General features: G+C 40.6%; 1 protein-coding gene across 2 annotated transcripts; it reads left to right on the top strand.

The window, feature by feature from the left end:
• Window positions 1–197: 197 nt before the first annotated feature.
• Window positions 198–25651, top strand: nadka (NAD kinase a). 2 transcript variants are annotated; one of them, XM_078254505.1, is made up of 12 exons: window positions 198–331; window positions 5053–5229; window positions 9657–9740; window positions 16658–16787; window positions 17076–17184; window positions 17292–17377; window positions 18020–18122; window positions 18268–18410; window positions 19915–20014; window positions 22214–22371; window positions 22798–22880; window positions 23384–25651. In XM_078254505.1, the coding sequence occupies exons 2-12, from the start codon at window positions 5078–5080 to the stop codon at window positions 23529–23531; spliced, it is 1296 nt and encodes a 431-aa protein (XP_078110631.1). In that variant the 5' UTR covers window positions 198–331; window positions 5053–5077; the 3' UTR covers window positions 23532–25651. The 2 variants fall into 2 exon arrangements, with proteins under 2 accessions (XP_078110631.1, XP_078110632.1); XM_078254506.1 differs by lacking the exons at window positions 198–331; window positions 5053–5229; window positions 9657–9740 and adding an exon at window positions 14088–14528.
• The last annotated feature ends 523 nt before the right edge of the window (window positions 25652–26174 follow it).

Here is a 26174-nt window from a genome sequence, read left to right as displayed (position 1 = left end):
CTCATTAACTAAGCCTGTAAAATAATATTTTTTTTATTCTAATGTTATGACATAGTTATTTGTCGCTCTGATACAATCAGAAAGTTACCGTTATTTATCCTGGGCTGGGTCTCAGGTCAGTTTGATGAAGTCGTCCAACATGACGTCGGCGAGAAGAGAGCCTGTGATTGGTCAGTCCGTATCAGGAAGTGATGAGCTGACTGTTGACAGCTCTCTTGCAAAGTAAGATGGCGTAACTGTTATCTAATGAAATAATGGTGAGGCTCTGATCCATACGGCAGTTTGCTGCGCTCCGAACTTGTCTCGTCCCCTGTAACGTTGTGGTTGAAAGGTATTGTTTGCCACATTAAGTGAATTATATTAACGTTACGCTTTGTGTTGAGCATGTCTATATTCTAGCTTAGCTCACTAACTAGCTTAGTTAGCTATTGTACTGTAAATATTACACCATATGGATACGTCACCATTCAACAGCTTAACAGTCATGTATGTCGGTAGAGGTCTTGTTGTTGCTAACGTTGATCAACAATTAGACTAACTAGGCTAGCTAGCTTAATTGGCAGCAAGGCTGCTTAATTTACGTAACGTCAGCCGTGTCATAATTATTTAACTGTAAATCTAACGTTACAGTATGTCGCTAAGTTACAGCTGGCTAGCTAACGGTAACCTCACATCACATGAATCCTTTTTGTGCTGCTTTACTCTTGCCGTTAGCGTGACTTGAGAGTTTCTCAGATTGTAACATAAATTTCGGTAGCACTTTATTTATATTTGATAGAACAGTGACGTTAACGTTAGACTTAGAAATAGTTCCAACTTAAATTTCGCGAAGGCATGTTACGAAAACAATATTAAAAGATGAAAATTAGAGGAAATCTGTGCGGACCGGTGAATTGTATGTGTGCGAATTATAGACTGACTGATTCGTATTTATCGATGCATACTATATGTAAAATAATTTTCTATAAGGTGTTTGGATTTTATTAACATCAATTAAATTGCCTTTTTTCAATTGAGTTTGGCCTAGACTTCAGGTCGATTAATGATTGTATGCCTGTGGAATGTGAAATCAGCCTTTAGCCTGGACTGGTGTCCCCTGTCTCTTACTGGCCTTGCGTGAAGTCAGCAAACACTTGCTGCACCTTAATTTCGGTGTTATTGTTTATGATCCTACATCAGTTTCACATAATGGGCTTACCTTAAGGATTTAAATGACATTTCCTTACCACTCACTTGAAATGTGAGCGACATTCAGACGTCACATAAGGATGGCAAACTTGGTTCAACTGTTTAACATGAAAGAACATGTCCTGATGCAATGATATTTTCAGTTCATAGAGCAATAACCTGACTGAGTTACTGCTCTGTGATATTTTAAGAACATCTACTGTTGCTTTAAGCTAGAGGTTCTCCATTTTTTTTTTCCCCAGCCAAGGACCCCTTACAAGATTGAGAATTAATATACAGGGGACTAGGGCTGGACGACTTATCGAAAATGTATCGACATCGAAATTATGAAGCTGTTATCGACGTATTGTTCCCATGACGATAATTCTGATAATTTATTCCTGTTGATAGGCCTACTTTCTCCTTAAAAACATTCTACCGTGTGTGTGTAGTCACGTGACTTCGCCCGGACCAGTCAGCTGCAAGGAAAGCATAATGGAGGATAACTCAAACACCGAATCCGAGTCAACTGAGCAACTTGTGCCCAAAAAAAAACGCAGTGTCCGTCGTCTGGAAACATTTTGGCTTCAGAAAAGTTGATTTAGAACAACGTGATTAATTATCGTTCATTTATCGTTATCGAGGTAAAATGTGCAACTAATCGTGATTTAGATCTTTAGGTCATATCGTGCAGCGCTACGGGGGACCTCCTCATGTATGTCTCTTGAAATAATTTGACATAGCCTATTTTTTACACTTGTATAGTCTTAGTTATGTGAAAGAACATCACAAGGGTAAATGTATTAGAAATATATTAGCAATGCATTTAACATATTATAGATTTAAAAATGAATGAATCTGAATCACTGCTCTAAGCTGCTGCATTAGAAACATTTTTGAAATAGCCTTGTGACATGATCTGTGTTGCACCACCTCAAGACGTGTCCCTTCAACCATCACGGAAATGACTCGTTAGCATCTGCACGGCTCATGGCCTGGATTACTGCACAGGCTGGAAACGCTCGACTCTGGCACACTTTTCGGTAGCTTAAAGGATGACATATTTAGACTTAGACTTCTCTTTATTGATCCTTTTGGGATGACTCCCGCAAGGAAATTGGATTTCCAGCAGCAGATTTCAGCTTAAAAATACAGTATGGAAAATACAGTATAAGAATAACAATAGCTAAATATAGGAAGTAAACAAAAAGTAAATAAACAGTAAAACAATAAACTATAGATAAATAAAGATAAATCTATAGGACTGTGTATGGCATTGTGTTATTATACAGTGAATAAATGACATTTAGCATAAATTAGCAGTTAAGAGCAGTTAGAGTGTCCAATTATGTATATGAGTAGATTATTAATTAATTGCACAGTGAATGAGTGAGTGGCTACCACTCCTTCCCTTCCTTCGTTTTCTGTTCTGTCCTCTTTACCCTATTTCCTCCTCCCCCCGAGTGAGGAGTTGTAGAGTATGATGGCATGAGGGACAAAGGAGTTGTTGAGTCTGTTGGTCCTACACTTGGGAAGGAGCAGCCTTCCACTGAACAGGCTCCTCTGGTTGCTGATGACGGTGTGCAGGGGGGTGGCTGGCATTGTCAGTAATGTCCAGCAGTTTGTCCAGTGTCCTCCTCTCTGCCACCGTCACCAGTGAGTGACCACCGTCATCCACAGATGTTGAAAGACCGCAGTCTCCTCAGGAAGTACAACCTGCTTTGTGTCTTTCTGTACAGGTGGCCGGTGTGTGTTGTCCAGTCCAGTTTATTATCCAGCCACAACCCGAGGTATTTGTATGATTGCACAGCCTCCACCTCAGCTCCCTCTAGCAGGACTGGTCGCGGTCTTGGTCTGGACCTCCCAAAGTCAATGACCAGCTCCTTCGTCTTAGAGGTGTTGAGCTGTAGGATGTTAGTGTGACACCAGAGAGCAAAATCCCCCACCAGACTCCGATACTCGTCCTCTCTGTCACCCCTGATACACCCAGCGATGGCTGTGTCACCGGCGTACTTCTGTATGTGACACAGCTCCGAGTTGTAACAGAAGTCCGAGGTGTACAGGGTGAAGAGAAGAGGGGCCAGCACTGTGCCCTGGGGGGCTCCAGTGCTGCTGACTACAGTGTCAGACGTGGTGTCCTTCAGCCTGACGTACTGTGGCCTGAGGTAATTTATGTATATTTATGAACGTGGCAATACTGCTAGGCACACAGTTTTTAAATTGTTCTTCAAATGTTTTAGGACCTGAGGACACAACCAGTAATTAAATTGAACCTCAAGAACTTGTCCAAATTCTTCGCGCGTCTGTGTATCCTGTTAAAACTCCTGAATCATTGCCTAGGCGAGGTAAGGCAGCTATATTTGTATAGCACATTTCAGCAACAGGGCAATTCAAAGTGCTTTACATAAAACAATAAAGAGTAGTTAAAAACAATTAATATTCAATTCAATTTTATTTATAGTATCAAATCATAATGAGTTATCTCAAGACACTTTACAGATGGAGTAGGTCTAGACCACACTCTATAATTTACAAAGACCCAACAATTCCAGTAAAATATGAAAACGGATAAAATACGAGAATAAGTTACAGTGCAGTATAAGAAATGAACAATTATTTAAAGAAAGACAAAAAGAAAGGTCTTCGGCCTTGATTTAAAAGAACTTACACAAGAATTTAATACACAGGCCCCGGGCTTGTTCTGGAAAGAGTCATGAGTGCAACTAGGCGTGCAGCCTGGACCCGGCACATATCAATTAAAGCTTGCTGCATTTTGTACACAAGCATCCTTATCAGGCTGGGGAGACAGAGTTAGCTGCCGTCGTTGATGGGGCAGAGGCGCCTGGCATTTTACTTTTGGTGATTGTGTCAAAACTGGGGCAGGTTGACGCCGGGGGTGGTTGATGGGAGAAGGAAGGGGGGGGATAAATTTGGTTCACCAGCTCCTTCATCTGGTCAGTGAACTCCAACAGGGGGCAGGGGGACAGAGGGGAAAAAGGGTGAGTGGAGAGAGCGGTGGCATGGGTGGGGTATAGGGCAGTGAGGGAGAGGGATCCTCAAAGGCGTTGGTGTTGGTGAAGGGGTTCGGGGGGGGTCTCTGTGGTCTCACATGGTCAAATCTCTCCATCAGCTGGGGGGCTGTGGAGGATCACTGCCGCACTTATGTATGTTATGTATTCCTCTCGTTTAGATTCCTCTTGTCTCGTGTCCTTGGCCGAGGGAGCAGAAAGTAAAGTAGGTTAGAGGTGAACAGCTTTACTCCTGTCTTGTTAAGGAAAAGTCCATCTGCCTTAAAAAGATGTCTGCGGTCCCAGAAAAATTTAAAATGATCAATGAAATGCAGTGAATGGACGGTACATGCAGTTGAAAGCCATGTGTTCAGTGCCAACAACCTGCAGAATCTCTCAACCCCTCTTCTACACCTCCACATTCAGAGAGCTGACTGTGTTCAGCAGATCCATAAAGTCCAGTTTCAGCAATTCATACTGTTGCTTTATAAACCTATAGGCTTTAGGGACCGACTCAGATGCCCTTAACACTGCTGCCTTGACTATCTCATATTTGCTTCTGTCTGACTTGGAAAGGGAGGCATGGGCCTATTGTGCTTTACCCATAAGGACACACTGGATAAGAAGGGTGTGCTCTTCATCCAACCACTCTCTAGCACTCGGGATCCTCTGAGAGAGAGAGAGAGAGAGACAGAGAGAGACAGAGAGAGAGAGAGAGAGAGAGAGAGAGAGAGAGAGAGAGAGAGAGAGAGAGAGAGAGAGAGAGAGAGAGAGAGAGAGAGAGAGAGAGAGAGAGAGACAGAGAGAGACAGAGAGACAGACACACACGTTACATTTGACTCGCGCTTCATTAATAATTTATGTCCCTTGTTGTCAGTTTACTTGCAGCCTGGCTGTCTGAGATGGACGGTGGAGAGGAGGTGCGAGTGGAAGCTGTCCCATACTGCTGTTCCACCTGTGACGGAGGGGAGGTCGCCGGACGTAGCCTGGCTCGACGCAACAGGAAAACCCGCAGCCTGAGCACCTCCTCAGCCAGCAGCTCCTCTGACTTCAGGTGGGTGTTGAACAGGGGCCCACACATGGAACATGATTCCTTAAGGTGGTGACAAGCCTGTTCTTATGTTTGGAGTCATAGGTCACAAGATTTTTATCTACATGTTGCAAGATATGAGGAAAATATCTTATTGCGAATATTTTGACTGACATTGCGATATGATTCACAACATTTTTCATTATTCTCATGTTCATTGAAACATATTAACATTTAATTGATGACAGTGTGATTTTTGTGAGGATCTGAACCAAACCAACTCAATTCAGAGTTGTTTGAACTCAACGCATTTCTCTGTGAGGACTTGCTTCGCCCTCATGCTTGGAGAAGTAACAAAAGAGGACGTTGAAGGCTGACTATCATCTTTTCTGCCACGGCGAGCCTGCTTCATGTGTCTGTTCATCATCCAAGTCCCCGTTTTTTTTGCTGTCATAGGCGAGCAGCGTGCCACACTTAGCCTAATGCACTCGACAAAGCCGACGCATATGTTGTCCCTGCCCACGACTTGTTTAAAATGGTTCCATACCTCCGACTTTCCTCCAAACTTGCTCAAAGGTAATTCTCCTGTTTTTCTTTACATCCTCAAGCTCCATGTTGCACTTAAGCTACACCATACAGCCCAGCAGCCCCGGTGTGATGTGTGCGAGAAGAGGAGACTCTGCGCATGACACGTGTTGCATTTTGTAACTGTAGTCCAACTTGTGTAACTTTTTGGACACATTTATTACTTTAGCCTAAATATAGCCTATATAGATAATATTTCTGGTTATGGCATAGCTTTCTCCCCACCCAATTAGGCTAATAAAGTAATGATTAAAAAAAAATCAAGGGCTTCAATCAATCAATGCTTGATCAAGGGCCCGGCCCGGCCTGAGGATAGTGGCGGAAAATAACGGCCCGGTCGGGCTCAGGTCGGGCTCGGGCAGAGAATCTAAACTCTGCTCTGCAGCACCTGAATTAGCACAACTTTTATGCATTTCTTTCACATCTACTGCAGTCAGATTCACTGTGTTCACTCGGGAGGAATCACTTCACATAGGTAGGCACTTGTAATGACATTTCGAACATGTTAAAGGTCCCATGACATGGTGCTCTTTGGATGCTTTTATATAGGCCTTAGTGGTCCCCTAATACTGTATCTGAAGTCTCTTTTATATAGGCCTTAGTGGTCCCCTAATACTGTATCTGAAGTCTCTTTTATATAGGCCTTAGTGGTCCCCTAATACTGTATCTGAAGTCTCTTTTATATAGGCCTTAGTGGCTTTGTTTGTATGTCATGGCAACAGTGATGTTGACGAGGACAATTGAAGAGGCGTTGGCCTATCTTAACATGTACTTAACCCATTAGGACTGTCCCATTATTGATGTGGAAATTAAATGTCAAAGATTACACTTGTCCAAGATGTTGAAATACACTCCCACAGATACAGTTGTATTGAGTTAATCCTAATTTGGCAATAAAACTTCTAATTTGTGACATTTGACAGAAAGCCGTGGTGATGGATTTAGGTAAACAAATGACTGTTTAGGAATGGGAATAGGAAGGTGACGAATGCTACAGTGACTTAAATTAAAGGTCAGTGACTCATAAAAACCAAACATGATGAAAGGGGGTTCCATTGGCTGAAAGGTGCTTAGGATCTGAATCTGGTTTGGTTAAAAGCCTGAAATAAAGTCGGCGGTTAAGACACGCTGATCAACGGCTTCTCTCAACTTTCTTTGATCATCACCCAAAAGAAGAAAAAAAAACACACTTTACAGAATGACTGTGGTTATGCTAAAGGAGGTTGTAGGCTGTGCTAAACAGGTGGTGTTTCAGGAGTTTATATTATATCAGGATAGCATTTGGTATAGATTAAAGGTCCCATGATATGGTGCTTTTTGGATGCTTTTATATAGACCTTAGTGGTCCCCTAATACTGTATCTGAAGTCTCTTTTATATAGGCCTTAGTGGTCCCCTAATACTGTATCTGAAGTCTCTTTTATATAGGCCTTAGTGGTCCCCTAATACTGTATCTGAAGTCTCTTTTATATAGACCTTAGTGGTCCCCTAATACTGTATCTGAAGTCTCTTTCCCGAAATTCAGCCTTGGTGCAGAATTACAGCCACTAGAGCCAGTCCCACAATGAGTTTTCCTTAGTATGTGCCATTTCTGTGTCTGTAGCTATTGAGGAGGAGAGGGGGGGGGGGGGGCAAGGTGGAGAGTGGGGGTGTGGCCTTGACCAACTGCCACTTTGCTCATTTGAAAGCCATGATGTCTCTCTCTCTCATGGGCGGGCCAAATTCTCTGGGTGGGCAAAGCAGAGAAAGGGGAGGTAACCTTGCCCCTTATGACCTTATAAGGGGCAGATTCCAGATCGGCCCATCTGAGCTTTCATTTTCTCAAAGGCAGAGCAGGATACCCAGGGCTACACTTATAGCCATTTCTAGCCACGGGGGGACCATAGGCAGGCTGCGGGGAACTCATATTAATGTTAAAAAAAAAACTCATAAAGTGAACTTTTCATGCCATGGGACCTTTTAAAAGTAAACTCAAATGAATAACCATTTACATATCAGTTGTAAACTACATCTGTCAGTTGCAGTTTTAAAGTTTCCAGTTTGTCCTTTTTGTTGTTGAGTTGGTGAATGTCTAAATCATAAAGCTGCATTTAAAACATGTTGTCCACTAATGGGCAGAAGAACTCCAAAACACTCACAGCACTTAACTATCTTGCGTAATAATGCAGCCAAATGAGAAATCCCAAGTTCCATACCATCTAGTCTTGCTTTGCCAGACCATCCACACGCTGCAGAGTGGAGGAGGGTCTGGCTAGTCCACACAGCATTCCAGGATGGGAGAAAAACATGCTCTGGTTTATTGGCGTTTCTTTGAACCAATCAAAATCATCATGGGCGGTGCTAAGCTCCGCACAGAGCCGCTGCAAAATAGTCGTGCGAGAGAAAACTCAGATTGGACAGATAGTCTAGCTAGCTATCTCAGTTTATCCTGCAGAGATCTGAGGAGCAGTTAACCATAGTCCTCATGAATCCACCGGAGTTTAAAATTCCAACACAAAGAAAGCGAAAGGAAACGGAAATCGGAGAAAATACATGCATCCGGTGGAATTTCCTACGGCACCGGAGCAATCCCGGAAATGGAAGGTCGTGGATATAGACTACATAGCATCAGTCTTACGCAACGCCAATTACTTATGACACGCTGCACAGCTGTATCTGTCATGTGGATGTGTGGCATTTAGCCAGTGAAACATTTACAAAAGTTACAAAGTGGCATAGATCTAAATAGCTCTTTCTATGAATTACATCCTGAAACATTTTATTTTGGTCTTATAAATTGACCTATAAGCTGTGGAAAGATATTACTAATTTTATAGTTGACAACATTCTCTTTGATTAAGCTTGTTACTACAGAATGTATTGTATGTGGTTGTTATGATTATGGTGACAAGGACATGAATGCTTTTTTCCTTATTAAGCTAATTTCACTTCTCACCAAATTCCACTTTCACAATGTAAATTTGCAGACACAAAAAAACTCAAATTCTTTGTATGTGTATTCTTTAAATGTGTAAATGCACCCCTATATTCCCATATAGGGGTGCATTTAAGGGATCGGAAAATCCTCCATGATGGTGCAGGGGTGTAATGAAAAGCACCCAGGGTGTGCTAGGATTTTTCCACTGTTCAGAAAGCAGTGTCGTCTGTGGTCCAGAATAGATAAAGATATCTGATGTGTTTAATGTTAATGGTTATTAAAACTCTTGGGCTTTATTTCATAATTTACTGATACAGTGCTTGTACTGCAGGTAGGATTGATAGAAGTGTTTGTTTTTCAAACATTTCCCAATGCATCATTACCATTTGCCAAGAATTGTGAAAAGTCTTGACACACCAAAGGTCACAGAGTACATGTAGCATGTGTTAATGTTATATAATACATTAGACAGAGTTGGGGTTTGTCACTGGGTGACCACAAAAATGACTCGCAGTGTATGAAATATATCATATCTGCTGATGATGAATTAAATTGTGGAAATCCTTTGGCTCTGACTCTTTCTCTAAATGTCTCTGTCACTGTGGCTTTACTTTTCTTTTTTCTTTAAAATAGAGAAATGAAAGTGAAAGTTATTTGATTTGAAATTTTGACATTGTCTTTTAGAAATGTAGGTATTTGAGAGACATCCACCTTTCTCCAGCTCAGCTTACAGTGTCCTGTAAATGATGGGAATGTAACACTTACCTCACATATCACAAGTGAAACCAAATGAAACTTGCATTTCTTCTTTTTTACTGTTTAAAAATAGCCGGCACTTTAAAGCCACTGTGTTTTTCTTTAACAAATTGTATAGCTGATTGTTTGCATACTTGTCTAGCAGCGTCAGTTTCTTAAACCTGAATGTTTGCCTTTTTTATCTTCTCTTTTAGGAGGCCTCAGTCGCTTCATGGACCAAGCCCTGTGACCACATTCGGCCCGAAGGCATGCATGCTTCAGAATCCACATACAGTAATGTAAGTCGAACGAGGCAAATGGGTTCTGCATTATAAGTGTTTGTACCATGTTTTTTTTTTTTTTTTATTCCAGTTACGAGTCAGTGTACAACTTTGCATAGTCGTGTCCGTTTAGTCTGTGCAGCACCAAAAACCATGAAAGCCACTTGCTGTTGCTTTTAGATGTTGTTGGGCGAGACTCTGATGCTTGGGGCCAGTTACACTGTTAATATTAAACCTTTCTTTCGACCATTTTAACTAGAACAGTTAGCTGTCAGATGGCTTTTAAGCCTGAACAGCACTTTCACTATACTACATAAAATAGTGGAAGTCAAAATTCTTTTTTTAACCATGTTGAAATTTGGCAAAATGTGTAATATTGTAACACTTCTTATTAAAAAAGAAAATGTAATACAACATACAACAACACAAGGCGAGGCCGGTGCAGCTGACTGCCAGCAGACATTGTGAAAAACAACCTGCCTGTCAATTAATGGTTTGACCGTCTTTTCATGTAGCTTATCAACAAGCTTCCTCCCTATTGAAAGCCAGTGGGATGTGTAATTAAGTAGTAAGTAATGTGAAGTAATGTAGCATCTATAGGGAGGGGTGGAAGGGGGATGTCGCCACTTAGGGAGGGAGGGAAGGAGTTCAGGATGGGAGGGGGGAAGGGATATACTGTTCGAATTTAGTATCGTCAAAAGACAGAGGGTGTCGTATGCTGTACCGATTTTAAAGCCCTCTGAGACAAATTTGTGCTATTGGGTTATAATACGTATTTAATTGAATAAGACAAATAAAATAAAGAAATACTCGCATTTTGTTGAACTGATCGATTAATTGACTAGTTCATTAATCTTGTCCAATACAATAGCAATAAACCCTACCTTTTTATAAAGCTCCTAACAAGGGCTGAACGATTAATTGCATTTGCAATTAAATTGCGATATGTTAAAATTAGACTTTCTAATTGCAGAGGCTGCGATTACACCCTGGTCACATGACATGCAAGAGTAAAACAGTCTGCAGGGGAAGTTTCTGCAAGCTGCCACGTCTTGTGCAAAACGTGCCTTGCTAATGTTGCTACCTCACAGGGCAACACCACTAACCTGTATCACCACTTAAAAAAACCACAACACTACAAATCTATATTCTAGAGTCGCAGCGGAGCTGAAAAAAGGAGTATTTTTCCGCTGCTACAACTGACATGGTCAAGCCGTAGGATCACTGCGGCTGGCACTGCCGTACTCGTTGTGCACATATTTAAAGTATTTAAGTAATGTAAAGTTCACAGACAGTGTTTAAAAAGTGCTTTTCTGCAGTCTGCGCTTCAGTAAGTGTGATTTCTTACTGACTTTAATATTAATGTTTACACCAGGCTTATTTGTCAGTGCTTTATGTTGTCATGGTAATTATTACATGTCATTGTATTACAAGGCTGGACGTTCAACAAATCAGTCACTGTGATTAAAGTAGTTTAGAAATAAATAATGTCATTCATATAAATTCATGCATCACCCAATTTAATTTAATAGTTTCTTTAATCCAATATTGTGTTAGTCATACAATCACTTTTTTGTCTGTGAAATAATACAGTAGATAATGAGCTTAAAAAATAATGGCATTTTAAATCGCAATCGCAATATTGGTGACAAAAAATCGCAATTAGATTATTTTCCAAAATCGTTCAGCCCTACTCCTAACACTTAGTTTTTGTTCAGACTGTGTAAAAGAGGTGTTGGTTCGTTCTGTAGCAATATAACATATTTTGTTTTATAATGCAATACAGTATGCCAACACAGATGACTCGAGAATCATATCAGCATTATTCTGACATCTTATCATCAGAAGCTGAACACTTTACAAAGGTGCGTAGGTATTTAATTGTTGCAGAGCTATTGCATTTGGATTGGACAATAGATAGAAGGTGTTCATGTGGCCACCTGCTGAAACTGTTGCATTAATCTACCTAATGAGTCAGTCTGCAGAATGATGAAAGACTCTTGATGTTTTCCGTCAGAGCCTTGTCAGATTGTTGGCCCCTTGACTCCCTCAGTTACGTAAGTGGCTCCTGGCACTGTTTATTTTGGACAGCAGTAATTAAAGGATTAGCTTCCTCAAAGCTGCTAGACGGGTTAAAAGTAGCAACACCAGGCTATCTTTATTCCAAAATAAAATTGGTTAGGCTGTAGTACTTTTAGAAATATCTAGTTCCTCAGAGAAATACTGTGCAAATGTAAAGTAGTCACAGTTTAGACAATCCAAACTGAAAATTGACCGCTTCTTTCATTCTCTGTGGAAGGGTGTGCTTGTGACACTGCTCAAGCTAGATTGGCACAGTTTTTTTGTTTGGTATTGCTTTTAAAATGAATTGGAGAACATTTGTTATTCAACTACAGAGAGAATCACCCTTCCCAAAAGTCTCTGTCGCCCTAATCACACCTTGAAATGAAACATGGCAATGATCTATGGAGGCATTTTAGAGCCAGCCTCGTCAGAACACTATGTTCCACATTTGTCTTTTTTATGTGATGTTCTTTATAAACAAACTCTGCCAACTGTTGCAGACTACACACAGATACCATTGACTGTACACTGCATGCTAACATCATGCCCATGTGTGCCTATTTGTCATAAAATGAATCGAAGTCAAGCCTGATGGGCGCCTGGGTGGCTCACCTGGTGGAGCGGGCGCCCATGCATAGAGATTTAGGCCGCTTACACACTGCCGGCGTGGCGTGAGCATGTCAGCTGCATGGTGTGTCCGTTTTTAATTCGGCTCCCATGTTAACCGGTTAAAGCTTGCACACTGCCTGCGTGACACGCACGTTGAGCCGCGCCGAAAACGCGTGCCTGCTAGAAATAGGACCGACGCCTATTTTTCACGCGACACACAAGCGTGTTGGAAGCGTTTCCAGGCAAAATAGAATAAGAAAAGATGTTTATATGTCATTTTGACATGGATACATTTAATAAATGACATGTTGATGTTTGAAAGTCTCTAGGTTTTGACATAAATGCAGATATGAATGTAATTTAAAAAAAAAAAAAAAAAAAAATATATATATATATATCTCGATTTGGGGGGGTGTAAGATTAAAATATGACATAACATTATTTATAATGCGTTTATTTGATTCACAGCTGCTACATATAGTGTTTTGACCTCGACAACCCAACTGCATTTTACCGCAAACTTGCGACTAGTTAACTTTCCAAAGCAGGCGCAATCGCTGAGAGACGCTGTGTGCACGGTGGGCTCGATGATGTTTTAAGCCTCCAACGTCGCCTTACAGGCAGCTAACCCTCACCTTAACACATAACATAACTTCTTTGACATAACCATTGCCGCGCTGCCTGGAAGGCGACGTTGGGGGCTAAAAACACCAAACACCGTACGGTGGGAGGAGCTGTGTGTGTGTGTGTGTGTGTGTGTGTGAGCAAGACACAAGTGACAGAGAGACGGAGGAGAGGAGGGAAATGAAATGCAGAACGTGTTTTAAATAGCGTTTAAAAAAAAACTAAACGCAATGTGTGGCGGCCGGTGTTGATAGTGAGGGGCACCGCCACACATTATATTATATTATAGTCTATGTGTGGGAAACACTGAATTATAAATGCAAATCTCTCTCAATCAAAAGCATATGCAGATGTTGATTTGTCTTTGTAAACTAACCAAGTAGTATAACAGTATCTGCTGTACAGTATTTTTCCTACCTGTGTAAATAATCACTGCCATGGCAGTGTGTGAGATGAAATTACTTTTGACAGTCAAAAGCAACTTACAGATTGGTAAGCAGTGAACTGGTTATGCTTTAATAATGATGGTGGCACTGTAGTGGAACATTAGGAAGATCAAGCACTTCCTGTTGTACTCCGATAACACATAATTACATAATTTACCCCCGTAGCCCTGTTGATATATTTTGCCCTGCACTTCCTCTTCCTGCAGGTCGTCAGGCCCCATTGTCTCTTCTTGTCATAAAATGAAAAAGGAATTTCTCTGGCTTTACGTAAAAACACTTTACTTTACACAAATACACTTTATTCTTTAAGGGGGAAGTTTTGTAATGGTTTCCTTTAATTAACTAGAGAATATCCAGCTATTTTTTAATTAAATAAGTAGGAATGTAAACCACAAAGGTATTCATTCATCTAATACAGTAATACAGTGTGTGTTTTCCACGTAGCATCTATCATTCTTTGTTATTTTAGGTAATTAAAATGATATAGTAGTTTCAGGAACAGCATGTTGTGTTTCGGTAAATCACACCTGTCCAATAAGGAAAGCCCTTCCCTGAAATGGGCGGGTTGAGCTGGGCAGAGTGGGCTGGGCTGAGGTGAAGTCAACTTTAAGATGAGTGAGAGCTGTAATTCAGCAGCAGAATGCACCAGGAAGGTTTAGTGTTAAGTCCTCATTGGGACAAATATAGCCACAGAGGATCCAGCTCGAGGGGTTGTTAGCTGATCCTGGAGCCCGACCACAGCACATGGAGAGAGAGAGAGAGACTCTCCCCTCGCCTCGCTCAGCCTCTCAAAGACAGCCGGTGGCTGACTCGCAGCTCGACTGCAAGAAGTGAACTGACTCAGTTGCTCCAGCTGCTCTACAGCGTGTTGCAATCGAGGAAGTTGTTAGAGGTAAAATGAGCGGTTCTGTCATTGCGGGCCATTGGAACAGTGACTCGTTCTCCAGCTGAGTCAACCTGAAGCAGCCTCCTTGTTACAGCTTATGTTTACAGCCATGAAGTTCAACCAGTGCGTACTGCAGGACACTCCTGGGAATCACAACGAGAACAAAGTGTGGAAATGGTGAGCGCATCTTCCCTGTCTCTTTCTCAACGGAGAGAATATGTTTTGATTGGTTGAAATATTAACTGGCACCACCAAGCAGTGCACGGATTACTGCCACCCACCGGATCAGAGAGGTTCACTGCAGCTAGCTAATAGTAACATCAAACTAATGTCATGTTTTAAAAGTACAAAAGACAAAGTAAAGAATTATTATTGGCTTTTTGACATTGGCTTGGCTTGAATAAAAAAAGAATGAAAAATGTATAACTGTCCTGAGGGTTTAGTTGTAACACTTCAGAAGTGGCAGTGTTTGCGTGTACAACAGGCTGGCTGTTGTAACAGCATGGCTCTGTGGTTTGGACAGAGCGGGGTTGTTGAATGAAAGGGGGAAGGTCAGTGTGTGGATGCTTTGAGGTAGTCTGAGGAGAAACTGTCCCTGAGTAGATCACAGCTCATCGCCGCTTCAAATGCAAATTAAGTTTTGCTTTGTGTCCTGTGTTTGTATTTGAAACCAGGCCTGCACAGTTTCCGTTTGTACTTGTCCATGGTTGGTTTAATCAGGTTCACTTAATTTAGGATGTGTTGTATTGTATTTGGATGTTTGCCTCCAGCTGTGGCACGAGGCAGTCTGATAGTAATTACAGTGCCTTGTGAATAATCTGTGGCAATTTTAAGGCTTTAGTTAGTGCATTTGCTTCGTTATGTTGTTTGGTGTTTTTGGTAGAACAGGATATCGTCTAATGATTCTGCTTTCTTATGCTATTTGTTTGGACTGAAGAGCTTTGTATTTGTGTTTTTTTGAATCACTGGTCTCAAACTATATAGGGGTCTGCAGGTTTTTCTTTCAAACACTGATGTGTTCTCCTTGCAGGGGCCTTAGGTGGGGAGAACCTGCAGGGTTGATTGTATTACTGAGAATAGTGCCTGGTGAATGAATTTTAATATTTACAGTAGGTAGTATTAATAATAGGCACATGTGCGGCCGGTGTTGACACACTGCTGAAATCTGTTCGGCCCAGAAGCGATATCAGAACCAAACAAGAAAACTTGTTAATCAGCTTTAGAAGCCTAATGGGAGGGTATCAGCTGGTATTCACAGTAAAAACCAACATGAATGCAGCGTTGAGCACATTGGTTTTCATATTGTGTAAAAGTATTGCATGACCAGAGGGGAACAAGTGTGGAGTGGAGCTAAAGTTGAATGTTTTCTGATGTATTAAAATTAGTTTCTTTTGGAATCATCTCCTCATTCTCTCATTTAGTCTCAGTGAGGATTGGTACAGCTGTTTGAAACTAGGCTTGAATCCGCCGTTCTCGCCATGCGAGTGGTGTGAGTGTCGCGGTGTGATACCATTGCTAATTTGCAAACCATTTGAAGCAGAGCTAATGGTTGTCAAGTTTAGGTATGTGGGCAGCCTGTATCGGTGTAACGCTGCCTAACAAGAACTAACAATTTGACTCAGTAAATGCCTAATATGTATGACAGAGCTGTAACTAATGATAGCCGGCATCATCAGACTTCAGTATTGTTCAGTAATCCTAGACTAGGATCCCTTGGCTATTTCCAGTTTCAACATTTACCCATTTTCCATATGGTTTTCATTAGTTCTAGCCTAGGGGAGTTTAGATTTTCATGCCTCCTGTTTTAGTTATTTGCATGTCGTGTTTTTCCCTTTGGGTTCATCCTCACAACTCGTGGCTCTTCCCAGCCATCTCTGAATGCACTTTGGTTTTAAGAGTGGAGTTTTAGAGATATTTTGTCTCTTTTTTTCCCCTTTATAAAACACCACTCCCACATTTTTATCTTGCCCTTTCATCTTTTTCTAAACATGTTACATTGTGCCAATAATGTCCCTGACTTTCTGTGAGGGGTTAAGATGAGGTGAAGGCCCTGCAGACGACACAGGGGGGTCAGCAGTATGTGGCCACAGAGCTGGACTTTAAGCTGTTGACTCTAATTGGATAGGTTCTAAGCAGTCCTGGTTATGATTAACAGTGGTTTGCCTTAGTTTGTTAACAGACCTTACATAAGCCCCAATCTGAGGCTCAACGCTCAGGTCTACGCTCATGTAACTGGGGAATCCTTATCAAGTGACCTTTGGGTCTGTTTTTCCCTCCTGAGATGAAAGTTGTGTTTGTGTGTTCAGGCACATTCAGGACCCCGCCAGCCAGAGACTGACCTGGAACAAGCCACCAAAAAGTGTCCTTGTCATCAAGAAGATACAAGATGCCAGTCTGCTTCAGCCTTTCAAAGAGCTCTGCATGTTCCTCACCGAGGTATGACCACATGTTCCCTGACACTCCTGACTGTGAGGCGGTCTTTAACAATGGACGGAATTGGCAGTGTTTGCGGGTGGGAAGTTGTTGAGGGCTCAATGTGAAAGCATTGTGTGTGATGCTGTCTTTCATTCAAAGTCCTTGATGTAAGTTGCTAATCTTTTGTGTTTTGTGTGTGTGTGTGTGTGTGTGTGTGTGTGTGTGTGTGTGTGTGTGTGTGTGTGTGTGTGTGTGTGTGTGTGTGTGTGTGTGTGTGTGTGTGTGTGTGTGTGTGTGTGTGTGTGTAAGGTTAAAGACATGATTGTTTATGTGGAAAAGAAAGTTCTGGAGGACCCAGCCATTTCAGACGATGAAAACTTCGGAGCCATTACTAAGAAATTCTGCACTTTCAGAGACGGTATGAAAACCAGTCATTGTATGGACACTATATATATATATATATATATATATATATAAACAGTGAGGCTCTTAGTTGAGATATTTAACAGTTTTTTTATTTCTCAGATCTTGATGATATCTCCAATCGCGTAGACTTCATCATCTGTCTTGGCGGAGATGGAACTTTGCTGTATGCGTCTTCACTCTTCCAGGTATTCAGCAGTTTTATATTGGCCGCTATTTCAGATGTAGTCTTAGTCTTAGAACAGAAAGGCTTATTAGTTTTAGTCACATTTTGGTCAGCTTTATCATTCATAGTTTTAGTCGACAACAACTCAAAACATTTTAGTCCAGTGTTAGTAGATTAAAAGTCATCCAAATTTTTTCCCTCTTTAAACCACTGTTCATTTTGTCAACTTTTTTTTTTTTTTTTATAAATTAATGTCCTTTCAGATGTCCTTGTTAGTTTTTATCATATTTAGGTCATCCTCGACATCAGATTATATTCATCATTTCAGTTCATCTAATTTTGCCTAAACCAATTATTTTGTCATTTTAGTCAAACTTATTTCACGGAAATATTTTGTCTCATCATTATCTGATGAAACACACTGGTTAAAGGATTTAGAATGCAGCTTTGCAGTTACTCGGAGTCCTCCTGACTGTGCTCATTAGTGATGCGCGTGTCAGTGACAGCCACCCAGCCCATTATGAGAGCCAATGCACACTGTCCAACGTGCAAAAATATGCATTAATCAACCACAACAACGCTTCCTACTGTCACTTTAAAAATAGCCGTTGTGTGCTTTCACATTTACTGGTATAACACAACAGTCTTCTCCTTTCTTTTCTAGGAGAGTGTTCCACCAGTTATGGCCTTCCACCTGGGCTCCCTGGGTTTCCTGACTCCCTTCAAATTTGACACCTACCAGTCTCAGGTCACCCAAATTATTGAAGGTACTGTAAGTTCTCTAACTTGTCTGTCAGCCTCTGTCTTTCTATAGCATGAACACCCTTGTTTTGTTTGCAAAGCATGTGTTGTGCTCCAGTTTTTTTTATATACAAAAGACACTTCATATATCTGTATATGTATTGTATATAGGTAATGCTGCCATTGTCCTGCGAAGCCGCTTGAAAGTTCGGGTGCTTAAAGAGAACTGGGAGAAGAAGGCCAGAGTGGATGAAAAGGGCATCATCCTGACTAATGGGGACAACGAAAGCAGCCGGAAAGCCGTGCAATATCAGGTAATATCTGCAGCTTACACCAGTTCTTTGGAACACATAACATTTTTGTTTTGTTTTTGCCAACATTAATATTCTCAGTCTACTTAAGATGTAAATAGCAGATTGTTAATGTCAATTAGTTCATGTTGGGTGATTTACACACCAGCCCTGAGGGGTGTACCAAAAGACAAAGTTCAGCAGAGCCAGGAATGTGGCTGGCTCAATAAAGCCTGAAGCCCCAATCAGAGATAATGGCTATCACCAAGGTGGTTTTCAGCTTGCTCGGTTAACTTCTGGCTCGGTGTGTGATCCCTTAAAAGGGGGCGTTTTCATTTCACTCTACTATCGCACAAAATGGACAGATCGCTTGCCGCCTACATCCACCTGTTAAGAATATGAAAAAAATTATTACAGCAAAAAGTAACACTGTTGCTGAAAATGAGGCAAGAGAGGAGGCAGAAAATTACTTATTGTGTAAATTCATGAGCTGTAATATTTCTTTTACCATTCAATGCACTCTCAATGCCAACCGTTTTATTTCTAACGTGACAGGTGCACGTTCTGCAGCTCTTACACTTTAAACTAGATTCAAGATGTACTGATGCAGCAGATTTAAACATCATACTCAAGAATTAGGTCTGACACTGAAATATATGTAGAAATCGCTTTAGTTTTTGGCCAAATCAAAGTGGATTGAATTTTATGGATTGATTATTATCTGTGATAATAGGCTACCAATAGACTAATACATTTTCTAACCGGTTTCCTGTTAGCTGCAATACGTGGAGCGTAAAATGGACTTCCACAAATCAGGACCAAGCATAAAAGCATAATCCAAAGCGGTAACTTTTGAAGGAAGTAAACATCATATTGATTGATAATATAGTGAACTATTAATGTATGATTTATGTAAGCTTGTTTTAGAGCCAGTGTGAGCCAATATCCAGAGAACACTACCGACATATTCTGTAGTTCAGTGAGAGCACCAACAACCTTGCAAATAAAATCAAATAATATTCTTGCTCAGATTTTCTGCACCACTGATGAAGGTTCCTGTGACAAAAAAAAAACAGCAACGCGATGCCTACAGTTTGTGCTACTACAATTGCACGGCTCTGTTCGGTGGCATAACTAATGTACACATTATGGCTGAAAAAGTTTGCATTAATAAACTCTAAACATTAAATGGAGAGCCACCTTTGTAACATCGAAAACTCTGGCTTTGGACTCAATATACCTGGCTAACCCACTAATCTCACTCAGCCATGTGATGTCATTAATTACTCACCTTTCTTCAACCTGATGCCTGTGGGATTTGAACCTGTTTTTAAAGAACTACAGAAGTAAACACTGCCATAAGCTCCATACAAGAAAAGTCGCTCTGACTGCAGGTATGAGGTTAATAGTCTTTGACAAATCCCATGATGAGGGTGTGTGTTAGACGACTGCAGACCAGGTGTTAGTGACATCATGTCAGTGCAAGGGTTTATGACAAACATGGTTACCATGTGACGGTGTGTTTCAGGTACTGAACGAGGTGGTGGTGGACAGAGGGCCATCCTCCTATCTCTCCAATGTCGACCTCTTCCTGGATGGACACCTCATTACCACAGTGCAGGGAGACGGTGAGTGGGCCGATCATCCGTCTTGATGTTCAGCGCTCTCTGGGAAAATGTAAACGCTTACATGGGGTCAGTTTTGTTTGCACTAGTGTTGTAAATTAGCATTAGATTAATCGTCTATCTATAGAACGAGCTAACGTTAACGTTACTAGTGAACTTATTCGTGGGTTAGCGCAGTGCTGCTTTTATCCATGGTCAAAACAATCATATTACTAATAACTTGATGAGCGTGTTGAACGATGTTGTAACCCTGTAATGTTATCCACCAAGCATTAGCTAGCATTAATGTTAGCTACTTGTCAACCAGCACATACATTGTAGTAACATTAAGATGGATTAATATTGATATGTATCAATAAATAAGGTTTCTGATGTGTTGCAAAGTGGCATGTTATTAATCACAAAATGATGCATTTTGGCAGAAAAAGCAGTGTTACCAGTATTCTTTTCTGTGACATTGTATGATTTACAATTACAAATTTAAAAAGTTACATGTTGTACCTTTAACCAGTCCAGAGTCAGAGAGTGCTGGCACATAAATCACATCAGTGTTTTATGCTGCTAAGGTTGCCAAGTATTCTCATTTCCACAACTGAGTGTTACTTAATTCCCTGTGAGTAAAACCTGTCTGACAGCCCAAACAAGATAGAGCTAGCATGATAGGATAGCAATGTTTAGTCTCTGCCCTTCTGGCTGACCTTTCCCTCCCAAGCACGCAGTATATTCTGTACAGAAGCTTTAGACATTCATTCAAAAAACAATATATATACTTAGGAAAATTGTAGCTTGACATCACAGAAAAGTATTCAAAGAATATAAAAGATTCCCATCTATGAAACAGTCACTTGTAGCTTTTGAAAACGAATCATACATATCGTGTCATGTTCTATCTTTGGCTCGCACGTTGCATGATGTTCTGCTGCTTAATGATTACACAGAACATTTCAAATGCAATTAGAACTGCATGTAACAAATTAACTTGCATGGTGGGTTAATTTGCATATTTACTTGCAAGTACATATACTTACTATATAAGAATGTGTTATAGAAGTATAATTTATGCATTGCAACTACAGTGTCCACTGTTCACTTCCTGTTGGAATGTGGATGCATAATTTGTCTGTTTTAAATTAGTGCGGAAACAATTAGTCGATTAATTGCAGTAAAATTTGAGTACACTTGATATTCAATCCATTGTTTAAATCATGTATCATTATGTTTTCTGGTTCCAGCTTCTTCAGTTTGAGGATTTGCTGCTTTCCCGTTTTATATAATTTTCTCACTTTTCTGACATTTTATAGATGAAACAATTAGTCTATTAATAAAAATGATCACGAAAATAATTCTTAGTTGCATCCCTAGTTTTAAATATTCCCCATATTTTTCTTAAACCCCTACAGTGTTGGGGTGAGATTAAAATACAGACTAACAGGAGTGTTTCTTTTACATATAATTTGTTTTTGTGCCATATTTAAGTAAGTTGACATTTGTGGAGATTTTATTAGCCCTTTTCACACTGCACTTAGCCCCAGGCTAAAGGAGCCGTTAGTCCCAGGCTAAAGGAACTGTTAGCCCCAGGCTAAGGTAGTTGTTAACCCACAGGCTAAAGGAGCTGTTAGCCCCAGGCTAAGGTAGTTGTTAACCCACAGGCTAAAGGAGCTGTTAGCCCCAGGCTAAAGGAACTGTTAGCCCCAGGCTAAGGTAGTTGTTAACCCACAGGCTAAAGGAGCTGTTAGCCTTAGGCTAAGGTAGTTGTTAACCCACAGGCTAAAGGAGCTGTTAGCCCCAGGCTAAGGTAGTTGTTAACCCACAGGCTAAAGGAGCTGTTAGCCCCAGGCTAAGGTAGTTGTTAACCCACAGGCTAAAGGAGCTGTTAGCCCCAGGCTAAGAAAGCATTCACACGCACATTGGCACAATCCTGGCCCATTCCTCTGGAGCAATGTAAGCCCCAAGTTTGTGGGGTTATCCCCTGAAACACTACTAAGCCTGGGGCTAAAAGTTACCAGGGTGAAATGGAGCTACTGACACTGAACCCAGGGCTAGTAGTCTTGAAAAGGGCTAGTGTGAGAGATGACTTGCAGTAACTCCTTAAGTGCCTTTAGGAGAATGTTAGGCTGTCACCTATTGAGGTACAGTATTAATGTCTTAGATGTGATGTTGTGCCTTAACTCACTGTGTGCGCGTGTCTCTGTGTCCCCTCAGGTGTGATAGTATCTACACCTACAGGAAGTACAGCGTATGCAGTGGCAGCAGGAGCTTCCATGATCCATCCCAACGTCCCAGCCATCATGATCACCCCCATCTGCCCTCACTCGCTCTCCTTCAGACCCATCGTGGTGCCTGCCGGGGTGGAGCTCAAGGTATTTACAGTGCACTAAGTGTTTGGGTCAGTCGAGAAAGATGGTTTGGTTTGACATCAGAAGTCGAGGCATTTGCCAAATCTGATGCATATGATATCACATTACCATGCATTGCTTCTATAACTACTGCTACTACTACTACTGGTACATTAACTGAAGTTACATTTTGATAAAGACTCTACATAATTATTTGATTATTTAATGTGTGTGACAGGTTCGGTTTTAAAAAAAAAAAGAAGAAAAGACCATAGTATGTTAGAGGTAATGAAACTGACTTGTGGAGGAATTTCAGTAAAAGTTTGTGATTTAAGAATGAGTACATTTGAGCATGAAGACAAAAACCTGTTTTCTCTCAACTGTATTAAAAAAAAAAAAACTGTTCTTTCTGTGACTTTTCTGCATTCTTTGCATGTTTTTTTTCTCCAGATAATGCTGTCATGTGACGCCAGAAACACAGCCTGGGTGTCATTTGATGGAAGAAAGAGACAGGAGATCTGTCACGGAGACAGGTTAGTCCACATGCCGAGCTGCCCGTTACACGCCAGCCACACAAACCGCAAACACACACACAGACAATAAGAGTGACGTTCATAGTAAATGAAGGAAAACAAAGCCCAGAGACTCTGTATGGATAATAATTCTCCCAGCAGCTGCCTCGACACAGATATGCTTTGTTCCACGTGTCTCAATGTGCTTAATGGGCCTGAGGCCAGGAGTGTCCTGCGTGCCAGATCTAGGTCCTTACTTTATGTAACTGATGAAGATAATGATTGAGATAATAACCTTCCTGGTACTTGAAATAAGCTGCCAGTCATTTTGAGTCACTTGAGCATTCTTAAACAAAAACCCAGTGTTGCTTTACAAGGAAGTTGCGGTGCTGCATCTGATGGCAACACCTCCTCTTTTGCTTTCCTGATTGCAAGTACTTTTCTTTCCTCATTCGGCCTGCAGCCATTGTGACACAAAACCTTTTCTGATGTTTTTTCTCTTCTTCTTTCCATCCCTGTTCCAGTATTACCATCACTACTTCCTGCTTCCCCGTTCCCTCCATCTGTTTCCGGGACCCGGTCAATGACTGGTTCGAGAGCCTGGCCCAGTGTTTACACTGGAACGTGAGGAAGAAGCAGAACTACCTCAGCTCAGAGGACGAGGAGTTCTGAAGCATCTTTAAAGTCTCCTCAGAAGTCTCAAGGACTCCTTCCTCTTGGTTATAGCTTGACCATGCTCTGTGCCATTTTGTCTTTGATGGATAAAAGACAAAGCGGTTTAGGTTTCGGCAAACTCCATTCAAAAACATCCGTCATATTATTGTTGCCCTTCATATGTGTTAACATTTTTAAATAGTAATATTCGAAGTATTGGGTCGAACAGCTCTTTTGCTGCAGTCCTCTATGTTGTATTTTGCTGGAATAAATGTGTGGAAATAAGAGGCAAACTATAAAAAAAAACCCACAAAGTGTTCAATTAAATTAAATAAGTCATTAAAATAAATAAATTAACCAGTTAATTTACATAACTATGTGAAAGGCAGTCTATCGATATAGTCTTAGTTTTTTTTAGCCAACAGGAGATAGTTAGCTCTAGAGTCTGGTGAGAGGAAGCATGTTATTGGCTGAAAGGTGAGGAGGCGGAGACTGGTGACAACTCCACGCTTAAATAGTGACAGTTTAAAATAAAAGTGTCATTTAGAAAACTGCTAATATGACATCAAGACAGGCTTTAGACCCTAACTCGTTTTAAAATAAAAAATTGTATAATGGGAAAAAAACGAAACTATTAAAATAGAAAATTATGAAGTAACATTTCATAAAAATTTGTTTAGTTTTAATAATTCATGAAATTGTTTCACAATTTATTTGACACTTTGAGGTTCCATAGAAAACAAATCTGAATGTTGAGCCTAATCAAACTCACGGATGCTACTCAGAGAACGGGGGTTACACAAGTAACATACCTATATTTGTATGTCAGAGGTACGCAGCATTAATAATGAGTCTGTAGAACACCCAGAAGATATTATATCATGTTCTAATGTGTATGCACGCTAAAATGGTGGACTTTGAATGGAGTTTGGTCCCACTATTTGTCCAGGACTGTGTGCTTTCCTTCTGTATGCTGTATAAACCGGCTATTTGAAGTCAAAAAGCAGTTTGTAGAGAAAGTAATCTGAAGGAAAAGGCAAGGCCTGGGATGAACTAAAACTCTGAAGGTCAGTTGTGGATAGCAGTTATTGCAATACTCTTTGATGGTCTGTTTGAGCACTTTTAAGTCTTTAAGACGGATGGCAGGGACACATCTACTACTTTTATAAACAACAAAAAGCTAGTTCTTTCAGTAGCGGTAAAGGATCAGTTGGAATTATCTGGACGATTTAAAAAGAAACATCTGTTAAGTCAAACTTGTAATTCTGTTTATCAAATCAGGAAACACTGATGTAATGTCGTGAATGCATGACAAATGTCTTACGCAATTTTTAGGTGCACCCTGGGGAAGAGCACATTTACAGTACACCTACTTGGCAATAGTGGCCCAACTATACAGACTGTGCCTTAAACACTGGTATCATTAATGTATAGAAACGTTATTATTCAAGGTTTACATCATGGTGATGATGTAATCACACACTTGCACAGATGTGTGATTTGTGCATTTTCATTGTAACCACATGTTGACTGTTGTCTTTGCTGTCTGCAGCGCATGACACTTGACTAATTGGGTTATGTAGAATGTGTCACAGTCTCTGTTCTGCAGTCATGTAGTCGGTGCATTGAATGACATGTCAAGAATGTGAGGAGGTGATATTCAAAGAGACCACAGTTCAAATGTTTTCAGTGTCTTTTTATTGTCTTGTTTTTTTTTAAATGTCGTCTAAGCCATAGCTGAACCCTGTGTAGGTTTAATAGACCAATATCTGTGGGTTGTGGGTGATTTAATGCTCTGTGTAGGGTGAGGAATTGAATTTTTCAGACTTGTCAGTTTGCTACAAGTTTGCCACTGACAGTCTTGCTGAATGTGGCCTTCCTTACATAAATGTTCAGATAATACTGTCTAGATGTTATATACATTATGAATTGGTTCAACAAATTGTGTCAGGGTGAAAACATGAATGGTGGTGTACTGAAGTGGACCAACTAAGCTCCAAAAGGCAATCATTCCTTTACTGAGTATGTGTATATATGTGATGCTTGAATAAGATGTATTTTGTAAATTATATGTTTATTAACCCGTTTACAATGTATCATTGCTGAAAATAAATCTATTTGATACTTTTTTACATTAATACCTTCTTCAGTTAATTATTTTTGTTGATGAAAAGTGTTTTAGCAATTCTGATTCTCTAACTCGGTGATTCAACAGCTTGTAATTAGTCAGAAGTACTTGTACATTTCAATAGAGCCAAAGCTTATTCAAAATCAATTTCAGGACAACTTGAAGTCTAATTTCCAGATGAAGTTGTGTCAAAACAGATAATGTACACGGATATTGTTTGTTTCCAATGTTGGGCTGAACTGGTAAATCCCAGTAATCTGCAGTTCTGCAAAAAGACTTCTCTTTTCTGTGAAGCATTGTCAATTCTTCTCTCAAAGTGCTTTTCACTTTTGTAACTCTTGACTTTTGTATCGGTAAGTTTGTTAATGTTTCTAATAAAAATCCTGCTATTTCTTTTTCCATAACACCTCAATAAACCGAGAGTTCATGTAACCAGGAAGTGTGTATCCTCCTGTTTAATCAACGTGCTTTACACCTGAAACCAGTCCTTGGGTTCATGTTTGCTATAAAATCATGGAAATGTGGTAGAAGTC

Source organism: Sander vitreus, chromosome 7 (genome assembly GCF_031162955.1).
Source record: "Sander vitreus isolate 19-12246 chromosome 7, sanVit1, whole genome shotgun sequence".
In the NCBI taxonomy this organism is placed as follows: Eukaryota; Metazoa; Chordata; class Actinopteri; order Perciformes; family Percidae; genus Sander; species Sander vitreus.
The sequence above is the reverse complement of the archived record's forward strand: the minus strand, read 5'-3'. Positions and strand labels throughout refer to the sequence as shown.